This window comes from Erithacus rubecula, assembly GCF_903797595.1.
Source record: "Erithacus rubecula genome assembly, chromosome: 6".
NCBI lineage: Eukaryota > Metazoa > Chordata > Aves > Passeriformes > Muscicapidae > Erithacus > Erithacus rubecula.
The window spans coordinates 11,924,080-11,936,430 of NC_136688.1; the positions used below are offsets into that span (position 1 = coordinate 11,924,080).

Sequence of the window (12,351 nt, forward strand, 5' to 3'; positions counted from 1 at the left end):
TTACTCACTCACAACTTCAAGTGCAGGCTGACACTCCACAAAGCACCCAAGCCTCTGTAAATTCCTTCTGAGCACATCCACTAAAACCCTGACCAAGCTTAGACTAAACCAGAAGCTGGGCTTTTAATTAATTACCAAACAAATATGACAGCCTTAGCAGAGCATGGCTAGCAGAGGAAAGAAGGAAGCCTACCCACAGGCAGCCTGTCTCCCAAGCACACTGGGACTGAGTTTAGGCTCCCAAGGGCAGGCAGGGAATCTTTTTCTCCTTACACCTCTCTCAGTGACAGCATTCAAATGCTGCAAGCAGCCTGTTTAGCACTTCTGAGAAACTCAATGGCAAAATACTTGTCTTTTTGTCTTTAATGTCCCAAGAAGGGCACTGCTAACATAATGCCTGTTTAGCACCACTCCCTGCTTCCAAACTGTCCTTAACATCCACTTTCTCTCAGTCAGAGATCTCACTGCAGACAACAATCCCAAACAAGACAAAACCCTGTTCCACTTATATTGTTTTCTTAAGGAATTATTTTTAATTAAATGTGCACAGAATCATACAATATAAAAGTTTAATTCAAGTTATAAAAATATGTATATGAGTTCAAGGTGTTTAATTTGAAAATAAAAGATTGTCAACTGGATCAGAAAACATTCCCTTAGAAATTCTACTCTTTTCCCTCCTCCCAATAAAAAGATTTTGTTCCCTTCATTTCAGTTGATTTTGTTTTCACATAAACATTTTAATCTCTCATTAAAAGAGTCTTAATTCGCTCTGAGGTATGGCACAGATCGATGCAGTTTAGGTCATTGCTTCCAGACACAGTAAAAGGAAGTACAAAATCCTTAAAGAAATAAGAGGCTTGGCTACAACCAACAGGTTATTCCAACCAATTCCTAAAATATCCTGGCTGTATGCAGTAGACACTGTACTCTTCCTATTCCACAAAAATCTCATCGGAGAAGCAGAAGACTTATTAAAAGTGGATAAGAAAAGTGGTTCAGCAGAGAGATTGGACTTGGAGCTGTTGCAGAGCTGTTTGAACACTCACATAACTCATCCTACTCACTTCCACTCCTCTGCTCTGCTCCCAGGGATTGCTCAGAGGCAGGAAGAAAAAAGTGCTGGAGCAATCCTTTTCTTTAGATACTGCAAAATGGTTACTCCTGGTGTCTATGAAACAAAACTCTCCAAAATGAATGACCTGAGCTGGTCATTCAGCTGAAGCTCAGCATCTCCTCCTGGGATCCTGGAATTGACAATTGCTACAAGCAAACAGAGTAAGGACTTGGAGAACTCCGCCTGCTGGAGAGGCAGACAGGTGGCAACTCCTGTATTTCACTTTGCTTGGATACAACCAGAGATACTTAGTACACCACAATTGGAAAGATACTGAGAATCAGCACACAATCCTGGTTTGGGCAGGAAGGGACTTAAAAGATCATACAGTTCCAATCAATGACTCCTTCCACTAGACCAGGTTGCTCCAAGTCCCATCCAGCCTGGTCTTGAGCACTCCTAGGAATGATGAGAAGAATCGCTGAAGGGAAAAAAACCCTGACTGAATGATTTTTCTGTCATGTGAACTTATGGCAGTTTCCACTAATTACCATTAAGTATTCAAGCTTCATTGTTTGAGCAAGAGGAACTAGGAGAAAACTTGAAAATTTTCAGTGTTACGACGTTTCTGCAGAGCAGTGACAAGTTATGAGCTGATACCCAGCCCTTCACAGCAATGGCACCACATGAAAACAACTTGGGAAGAGCTGGAAGTCCCACAGGTGCAGCATCCATTAAACCTCTTCCAGTATCTAACCAGGCACTTGGGAGATGTCTGCAGAAATGCAGGATCCTACAGCTGTTCAAGCAGTAATGATCTCACGGGATTCTTCTCCCTGAGGCCTCTACAGCCCTGCATGTCCTGGACTGTGCAACTGTGCAATTTCTCCAGCCTTAAGTCAGGCCAGAAGGCCACTGACTGAAGTTTGTTCCAGATGAAAGCTGAGAACTGAATCTGACAGAGGTTCATGAATCCTGTTCCCTCTGTGAGTGACTCACACCTTCCAGTACACATGAGCAGCCTCTCACAGAAGTCATGAAAGGATTCCCAGCAAGCAGCCCCACAGCAGCCACAGCTTTGACAAGAGGCTGCTGTAAACATCTGTGAGACACACAATCTCTTGGACAGTTTCAGAAGAGCACTTCCTCTGGGATGGTGAAGGCACTTGGTACAGACATTTGATTTCATTTTCAAAACCAGGCACATTTTTCCCAAGAAAGCCACCACAATATTTAATGTCCCTCTTGCACTGCAGTCTGAGGTTACAGTTGTCTTAATATCCTTTCATGGAGAGCAAATATATTTGATGAATTCCCTAAGATATTATTTTATGCTTCTCTAAAAGAAAAGCCAGCATCCAACTGAAAGGTTTACTCCTTCTCTCTTTCGCACTCTATTTATAATAGGTCATTAAGAAAAAATCTGACCTCCCCATGAAATTCTAAATTCCAGCCTCAGAAGTGTCCCATAAATGTATTTCCAGTGGAGATGCATCTGAAAAATGCCTATAGCAAAACAAATCTTTCCAAGTGAGTGGCAGAACAAAAGTGAGAGAATTTCTACAAAATGGAGTTCAGATCTTGTGAAAGTTAAAATAACTTGAAAGAAGCATCAGATTACAAAGTGTTCCCTGAAAGGAATCTACTTCCATGTCAATTTTCACCTGAGCACAATTAACTTATTAAGGCACATAAATAACTGGCATGACAAGCAGCCAGTGATAATTGTTTTGGTTCAGAGGAGAAGAAGGTACTCTGATTTTTCATTCATAGTTTTATACCATTTCATCTGGTTCCATGTTCAGCTGTGAGATCTTCTCTTCAACCTGGTCTGCCACCAAATTCAGATTGCAGTTCCGGAGGGCTTTTATCAAGTCAGCCACCTTTGCATCCTTCCCCTTCCACAATTGCCACTCCCGAAGTGCCTGAACAAGCTGTTCATACAGGTTATATGGATGGGCTGCCACAATCCTGTCCAGCTTCACCTCTGCCATCCCAAGTTCTCGCATCAGCTTCTTCCACTCTCTCCCGACATTGTCACATATGACTTTAACAGCTGCTTTCAGGAGACCTAAAACAGCAGAAACAGATCAATTAGCCACGGATTTACTAAGAAACACAATAAAACGTTTACAAGTTGTTGGTTTTATTTCAGCAACTCTTGTTCCACTGCACAAACTGAGAGTTCCGTGGAAGCCACCGGACAAACTTAGAATCCCAAAAGATAAAAGGAAGATTAAAAAGAGAGGGAAAAATTCCACCCCGAAAAGACGTTTAATGTACACATTTACTAGGGTTCCTGAGGAGTGATATATATGGGGATATAACCATAGATACAAAACTATATATATAATAATCCACCTACGTTTTTCATGCCCATCTGGCTGATTATCAGGGGCATGAGGTCCTTCCTCTTCGAAGTGAACCACCTGTGACAGCAAATCGTCCCTACGTATGTGCTGCAGCAGCCTTCTCAGGAATTCCAGGCTGTCCTGCGCGATCAGCTGCTGCTCCATCAGTCTGCTGAAGAGCTCCCGGCCGCTTTGCGCCTCATCAAGCTTTCGCTTCCCAATTTTGTCGCGGCACAGAAACTTCATCTCGGAGAGCTCCGCGTCCGACAGACCCGAGGAGATGGAGTTCAGCAGGCTCAGGAGAGGATTCACGGCGCCGGGGCCCGCGCCCGGCACAGGCCGCGCGCGGGAGATTTCGGCATCCTGTCCCAACCTTCCGGAGGGTAAATCCATTCCTGTTTGCACAGAGCGACTTCCCGGGAACACGGACAGACCCCGGAGAAACGAGACGAGACGAGACCTGCCTCCCCCCCGCCGCGATGGCCGCGATCCGCGCCCGGAACTCACGTGACGCCGCGAGTCTCCCGCCCGCTGCCCGCCCCAAGATGGCGGCGGTGCCGCCGTCCGTGGGGGGGGTGGGGTTTGTGCCCTCGCCTCCGCCTAAATTGGGGTTGAGGACGCACTGCCCCGAACCTTTCCCGAGGCAAGTGGGCTTGTTTGGTGCTGCTGAATGCAGAGCGTGTGCTGGAGCCGAGCTCGGCCCGGCCGATGTCTTGCTGCGGGAGAAGCCCCCGTGCCGCAGTGCCTCAGCCCTGGCCCGGCCACAGAATCACAGAGCCGCAGAATCACAGTCACGGAGCCACAGAGTCACAGAATCAATTCGCTTGGGAAGGACCTCGGAGATGATCGAGTCCAATCTGTGGCCAAGCACTACTATGTCAACCAGAGCATGGCACTGAGAGCCACATCCAGTCTTTTGTTAGACACTTCCAGGGACAGTGACTCCACCGCCTCTCTGGGCAAGCCATTCCAATGTCTGATCACCCTTTCTGCAAAGGAATTCTTCCTATTATCCAACCTAAACTCTCCTGGTGCAGTTTAGACTGTGTTCTTGTCCTGTCCCTGTTCCCTGGGAGCACAGCCCGACCTGCCCGGCTGTCCCTTCCTGTCAGGGAGTTGTGCAGAGCCAGAAGGTTCCCCCGAGCCACTTTTTCTCCAGGCTGAGCCCCTTTCCCAGCTCCCTCAGCTGCTCCTGGGGCTCCAGACCCTTCCCCAGCTCCATTCCCTTCCCTGGACATGTTCCAGCCCCTCCATGTCCTTAGTGAATCGAGGAACCAGACCAGGACACAAGACTCAAGGTGTCACCTCACCCAAGCCTGAAGTAGAGGGAGTTGTAGATTTCCTGTTTAATACTGAATCATTGGACTTCTTGTGAACACCTACCCCTATAAGGGTCAATTTCTGTGGGTTTTTTGTTTTGTTGTTTTTTTTTTTTTTTCCCCAAAAGGCGGAAAGAAAATCAGTACAAGGATGAAAGTTTCAGCCTGGGGATGAGGAAGCTCAAGGGGTACCTTTTGGCTCTCCACTGCTCACTGAGAGGAGCATGAAGACAGGAGGGGAAAGGAGATGGACAAGAGGAAAATCACCAGAGGAGGTTTAGGTGGGATATTAGGAGATATTTCTTCACTGAAAGGACGCACAGGCATTGGAACAGGCTGCCATGGGGAAGTATTGGGGTCACCATCCCTGGAGGGATTCAAAAGACGTACAGATGTGGTGCTTGGAGACATAGTGGTAGACTTGGCAGTGCTGGGTTAATGGCTGGACTCAATGACCTTCGAGGTCTTTTCCAACCTTAGTTGTTCAATGGTTCTATGATTCTATAAAGGCCTTTTTCCACCAAGAGCAAGAAAGGCCTCAACAGAGCCCTGCTCCCCAAGGGATGCCATTCCCATGGTTTCCCTGCCTGACAGCTGCCCAGGGAAGCAGGCTCTGCCCTCCCCTATGGCCCCTGCTGCCCCCAGAGACCCCCAGCCTTTCCCTGGAAACACAGGGCATGCAGCTTGGCCTTTGTTCCCCACGAAGATTAATTGTGACACAAAGTACCTCCTGATCTTTAAAAGGGAAGAAATAGGGCAAGTGTTAAGTCCCTGTATTTAAGAGGCGACTCTTACACAAGGTGGAAGGTTGTGAACTTTTCTTAAATGGAAAAGATCAAGTTCATCCTATTGTTTGGTAGATGCCTTTTGGCTTTTCTTCTCACCACATGTAGATAGTTCAGAGATTTCCTTGTTCTTTCTGTGAGTACTGGCATGTTGATTCCCCAAACTACTCCGTTCCTAAGTTGTTTCTATCACACTTTATTTTATTATTCTTAAAACACACTCACAGATCTATTTTCTCTCTTCATAAAGATTTCTGTCTGGTAAATGGATTTAAACATTATCGTCTTCCTCATCTCCGTCTCTGCTCTCACATTCTGACATGAAGCCCAGCCCCCAAAACATTCTAAAACTCCCACAGGCACAAGCCCTCCTTAGACAAACCCACTAGATATTTTTGTTTATTCCCTAAATGCTGCAAACTGGAGGGAATTAACTTGTTGCAGTGTCTTGTGGTAAAGCAAAGAGAGAAATTGCCACTGCGAATCTGAGCTGGGACAAAATGTTCGTGATTTAAGAGGTTAATTTTTGTTTTGCAGCCCTGAATGTACTTGAAACTCAAGGGAAGACATTAACAAAGAGGATCATGTAGGATAATTATGTTTGCTGTGTGTGCATTACTTTATGAAGCAGAGTAACCCATGTAATGGTATAAGAAGTAGAAAATCCATTTAAATGAACTTTTGTTTTAATTTTGCCAAGGGAGGTGACTCTACAAAACAGCAGGGACCAAATCACATGGCTCCAAGTGAGGGCAACCAGCTGAATTCAGAGACAAATCTACATGAGAGAACTCCAAATCAGTACAATTTATACCTTAATTCTCTATAACCTGACATGCAATTGTAAACAACATCAGCTGAGCTTTTAATCAGTTGATACAAACCTAGTGGCCAGATTCAGCACTGAGGTAAAAGGAGCCTGAAAGTGACACTGCACATTTATATAATTCCAAAGGTATCTAAATTAGTAATAAATATGAAATTGAAAGACACATCTCAATATTTAATTAAGATTCTTAAATGATTTTAAACTCACTCCTAAGGGAAGGCAGAGTAATTGAGCAGGGTCTTTTATTCTGTCCGAACCTGACTTGCACACATTCACAGATGAAAATATCCCAGCAACTTGCTTTTTTTTCCAGGGATTTCCTTTGGAAGCAGTTCCTGGGGCTTTGGCAAAGAAAGTATTAGGTGAGCCTAACACATCATAATTGCTTCTGCATCAGAATAAAACTTAATAGAAATGAATTCTTGGAGCAGCTCAGATTTAATTGGAAATTTCCCAGAAATTTAAGTGCTGTGAATGATCTGGTTCCTAAGCAAATAATCCTCAGGTTTCTCGAGGCAAGATGATTCCTTTCAAAATACTGCAGAGGGAGCTCGAAGCCTGGGAGTGCTTCACACTTAGCTTTGACTTCACACTCCTTGCTGGAGGAGCAGGGCAAAAAGAGCATGGACAAAGTAATTTCAGCAGAGCCCTCAGGGAGGTGTCAATAACCAGAACATTCAGGCAAACATCACCCATTTGGGGACTGCAAAAATGCCAAAGTGTGGGGCTGTCCTGAACTTTGGGTGACTGAGGTGTGTTTGTGTGGAAACTTGGGAAGATCCTTTGTTATTTCCAGCCAAGGCAACCGGCATTCTGCTGGTCCAGAGAAACGAGCGTATTTAGGAGCTGCCGGGTTTTTAAGTGAAGCAGCTTTGAAAATTCCTTTAATTTCCCATGCAGTTCAACAGCAGATAACCTGGGGGAATTTAAGACCCTCATCCTGACAGTTCTGAGACACAGGCTGGGCAAACATCTTGGCACAGACAGCACTGAGGAACTGTTTCTTTTTGAGGTCCAGTCGACTGTACACTTCTTTTAATGTACCTACTCCTGTGTCCCAAGGGAATTCATAGCACCTCTTCTTTACTGTCTTCGAGATAAGAGGAGATTTTGCACAAAAAAAGAGCAACCCCTCCCTCCCCGTACTAGCAGAATTGGGCTGCAAGAGGTTTTTAATTTGCTTGCTTGCTTTTTTGCTCCCATGGTGAATAAACTGATTTCCATAAAATTTCTTAATGTATTTATCCAATGCCTCTCACCCATTTTTTTGCAAAACTCTAAAATGGACATTTTCAGCAAAGAAAGGACAGTTTGTATGAATTTTTGTATGTTTCCTTTTGAATGAATTGATCTGCACATGTTTACATGTCAGCTATGCCCATCTGTTGCTATAACATCCAGTCCAGAAAGAAGTGCTGTGGTAAAGATACTCATTTGTGAAGAAACTGAAGATCTTAGGAGAAAACTGTCCCTGACAAAAGTGCCTGTAAGAAATGTCAAATTATTCTGGGTTGAGAGGGAAAATTAGAAGCAGAGTGTGGGAAAAGTAAATAAGTACTGAGAAGAGAGTGAACTCTGGCATGACTAGGTTGTATACAGACAAAAGATCTGGCCAAGTAACAACAACAACAAGCAATAAGTTGTTAACAGATGCTTGAACTTAATATTGAAACAGCAGAAGTGTTGATATAATTCTGTTGATACAATTCTGTTGTGTTATTGTTGGCAGAAGAAGTTAGTTTAACTTTAGGGGAAGGGTGAATTGTAGACTTTTGTTTATTTGCTCTGGCTAAAAACCTCTGACTTTTTACCTATTTTTGTATTGAATTTTCATCATACCATGGAAGCATGAAATCATTCAGATGAACATTTCACATGTCAATAAAACTGTGTGTATATATTAGTCCAGCACATCTCATTTCTCTAAACCATATTTATTACTTAAGCTCTGCAACATCAATTTTGCACTTGGAAAAACAGAAGAACAGAGAAAACAGAGAGCAAGAGTTGTTTGCAGAGGAATATCGTTGTGAAATGACAAAACATCCCCAAATAACAGTGAATGATCATTAGATCTCTTTTGGGGCCCTTTCTATTCAGTTCAGTTCCTGCTCTGTGACTGGCTGAGGGCAAACTGGGAGTTGCTATTCATCCAGGGGACTAATCCAGCAGCTCTGATTGCCAGGCTTGGAGGCTAATACTAATTCATTTCTGTGGAGTATGTATAATTTGTTCTTTATTTTCCTGAGCTGCTATATTACCAGTTCCTAAACCAGATAAAACCATGAAAAGGTAAATACTTATCACAATAACATTTATTTTCTGTAAATTGAGATGTTTTTCTTCATTCTCCATCTTTCTATTAGAAAATGCAATAGAAGCTATAAAATAGAGGTTAGGATAAAAAAATAATTTTGAAGACAATGGATCAATTTTGCACCACTTTGGAATATTTTTTATAAGCATGTAATTAGTTTTGTACCACAGAACTTCATCCTCCCACCCAGGGAAATGTTTTCTCCACTTTGCTTACTGAAGAGCAGCACTCCATTGCCTGCTGCAGAGCATTGCAGTTGGAATAATGACAGCAGGGATTTCTCTTTTTTTTTTTTTTTTTTTTTTTGATGCCTGTGAATATTCAGCTCTTACCTCTTCTGCACCAACAGACTCTGCTTTGGACCTGGTGAAAAACTCAAAATTTTCCCAACTTTGTCTCTGCATCTAGCCTGCAGAGTGGCCTGTTCAGAGACCAGAAAATACCTAAATGTCTCTCAGAGGTACTGAAATTTTGCTTTAATAAATAAAAATGAGCGAGCCTGGTCACACTTGATATTTGTGTTAAACTCAGGTATTGTGAACTCACTTCTGTGACAAGCCAAGAAGTGGGGGTTATTTCTAGAAACAAGTAATGCCTTAGATATCTGTGATTTTCATTCTTTTCAGAATGTGCCAATGCAGTATTTTCTCTCCAAGTCACTGTCCTGGAGGTTGGAAGATGCAAGTTTTTACTCAATTCTGATTAAAGAGGGAGTGCTTTGTCTGCTCAAACACAGTGCAGTTATTATCCAGCTATTTCCTTTTTAAACATGAATAGATTTGTGTGGCCACTAAGTGAAACAGGATATGACTGGGTGAGTTACTCACAGGGATTTAGATATAATAAATAAGAAAGCAAATCTGGTTTCATCGTCTCTCTCCCTTCATTCTTTGGGGAGGAAGTATTATTTTCTGCTCTCTGAAGAAACACTGTAATTTGAGCTAGTCCACAGTGCTGTGGTCAGAACTAGATACCAGCTAGTCCTAAACCACAATTTGGAGTCCATTTCCATACACAAACATGTGGGAAACTTTTTTCATTTGTTCCCAGAGATGAAAAGTCTAGGGACGGAGCGTGACTTCCTGAGAGAAGGCTGATTAATCTAACCCAATACATAGCATTTATATATTTTCCTTTCAGTCTGTATATTTCAGAAGAAGTGAGGAAGTTGCACACAACACAGCTTGGTGCCAGAAAAGCCACAGTGCGAGTTTAATTTTTTTTTTTTCTTGCGTAGATACAACCAAAATTAAATTACTTGTAGCATAAGATCAGCTCCCAGCTCACCCTCTCTGATCACGTTTAACCATACAGATATATATTTAACCATACTTTGCTGTTCTTCACCAGTTTTGGAGTGAGGCTTTTTTATCTTTGCCAAGCACCTAAACCCAGCAGTGATTAATTAATTGCCACTTTTATCCCCAAGAAGCCCCGGAGGTGATTACCAGCTGTAAAAGTCAAGCCTTGTAAAGAGGTGGAGGAACTTGTTTTCAGAAGTCAGTGAGGCAAAAGGGACGAGGTTCAGTGGAAGTTCAGAACTGCCTCTCAGTTCTACTTTTTCCACTCTTTGAAGACAGGATGAAGATGGAGCTGAAGCTCATGTTGGTTTCCTCATAGGAGTTTCACCATACCTTAGCTGCTCACAACTCCCCTTCTTACTCCCAGCAATGCCTGAGGAGAGCAAAATGCCCAAACAGTTCCAGGAGTGAGAGCCCAACAGCAGCAGACACAGGTACCCACACATCACCTTCAGCACTAAACCCAGAGCAGTCTGGCCTGCTGGGATTTATTGCTTCCCCACTTGCTGGCTAATTAATTGCAATTACCTTCCTTCTTTACCTGAAGATGTATTTCAGAGATTAATACATTGAGAAATGTGAACTACTCCTGTAATTACATGCTGCTCCAGCACAGGTGGGAATTCCAGGCTCGTCAGCTCCCTTTCTCCCACAGGACCAAAGTCTTCCAGCTTCCATCTCCACACATGACCCACAGCATTCCTTGGTGTGGGGTGGGTGGGATGGCAGATGGCTGTGGGAACACTGGCAAAGGCGGCACCATACAGCATCGTGTGGGGCTACAAAGTGTCCTTGCCTTAGGAATCCATCCTCTTTCCAGAAGAAAACTCTCCTGTGGCTGATCTGTCAGCTAACTTGGGTCTGGGAGCTGCAGGCAAAAGCCTTTTCTTCCTCTCTTCCCTCCTTTGCACCTTTTCCTCAGCTCCATCTCAAATTTAGCTGGAGAAGATAACCACTATTTTTTCATTCAGCAGGAAAAATAGGGAATAACCTTTTCTCTTTAATAAGATTGCTTAACCACATGTTTCTCGCTCTGAAAAATGGGCTTTATTACACTTAAGCTTGTTCAGCACAAACACTCTGCTAAATATTTTGTATTTTGATTCTTGTTTCTCATGGTCATCTGAACAGACATGTTTCCCGTTCTTTGTGGGGTTTTTGTTTGTTTCTTTGTTTTTGTTTGTTTTTCTTGTTGTTGTTTTTTGTTTTTTTCCTCAGAGATTGTGCAAAGCCAGATGAAAGCTATGACCTCAAAATCTTCAATTTTCTTGGATTTTCCAAGTCCTTTACCTCATGGAAACCAACACAGTGGTGCACCCAACTCCTTACTGCTCTCACAACCTCATCTGCATTGATTTTTTTTTTGGCTTTAGTTGACACTGAAGGTTAGAAAAGTACCTTAAAATAACTGTCAGGAGGTTTTATTTTATCCAAAGTGAAACCAATCACTGAATAGGTACTGCTTAACCTTATGAAAAGCATGCTGAAGGGAATCAATGGAAATATTTTCTTTGGCTTCAGGTGGTTGACATGGCTTTAAAAATTAAGGATAGAGTTAAAATTCAAAACAAGCCACATTCATAGTTAGTTTTTTCTTCAGAAAGGCCTGTTGGGCTAAAAAAAGAAGGTCAAAAAAAAAACTTTGGTTTTTCTCTGCTATCCTAAAAATGGCATGTTGTGTTTGGTTATAGAATAAATAGTGCTTAAATGTGCAAAGAATTGAACCAGAGTTTAAATGGAATTCATATAAATTTTAAGACAGAGTTTTTTTCCAGTGGCAAGGGGAAGAGAACTTGTTTACTCCGAAAACTTTGCAGGAAAATATAAATGCACTCAAGTGAAGTATGGAACTCTGGGAGGTTCACACTATGGAGGTATGAAGATGAAAAGTGAATTGTTATTGCTTACTGGAAATCACAACAGCCAAATGGATCATAAACAGCTCAGGACCAGTGAGCATGGGGGGGTTAAAAATAGAAATGTGTCTGTGCCTTGATGTGATACTTATTCATCCTTAAGCTATTTAAGACTGCAAAATATTTGTAGGACAGTATCTTGGAAACACAATGACATGGAAATCCAGGAGATTCAGACTCACACTGGCAGCACAACTTCCTCCTCAGATGCATCAATTGATGTCATGTCTTTGCTATGAACCTCGCGTGGCAAACAATGACTCAGGAATGGCTCAGAAATGGCCTGTGCAGCCATTTCCAGCAGGAATCATCCCCATGGTCTGCATTTTCTCTTGGACCAAGCAAACTGGTGCCGTGACTTTCCTCTTCAATATATTAAGACATTGGGTTTGGTACAATTTTTTTCTTCTTTAATCAAATCTGGGCTGGGAAGTGGTTTTGTGCTCATGGTTTTGGGGCAGAAGCATGCCAAGAAC

At 42.8% G+C, this 12,351-nt stretch overlaps 1 protein-coding gene across 1 annotated transcript; it reads right to left on the reverse strand.

The window, feature by feature from the left end:
• Positions 1-523: 523 nt before the first annotated feature.
• Positions 524-3,910, reverse strand: FADD (Fas associated via death domain). Its single transcript, XM_079308078.1, has 2 exons — positions 3,423-3,910; positions 524-3,128 (listed from the first exon to the last, which is right to left on the reverse strand). The coding sequence occupies exons 1-2, from the start codon at positions 3,799-3,801 to the stop codon at positions 2,833-2,835; spliced, it is 675 nt and encodes a 224-aa protein (XP_079164204.1). The 5' UTR covers positions 3,802-3,910; the 3' UTR covers positions 524-2,832.
• Positions 3,911-12,351: the final 8,441 nt, after the last annotated feature.

Coding starts and splice junctions, on each gene's coding strand:
- FADD (XM_079308078.1), bottom strand. CDS start 3,801: ATGGATTTACCCTCCGGAAGGTTGGGACAGGATGCCGAAATCTCCCGC. Junction 3,129..3,422: donor GCCAGATGGGCATGAAAAAC/GTAGGTGGATTA, acceptor CTGCTGTTTTAG/GTCTCCTGAAAGCAGCTGTT.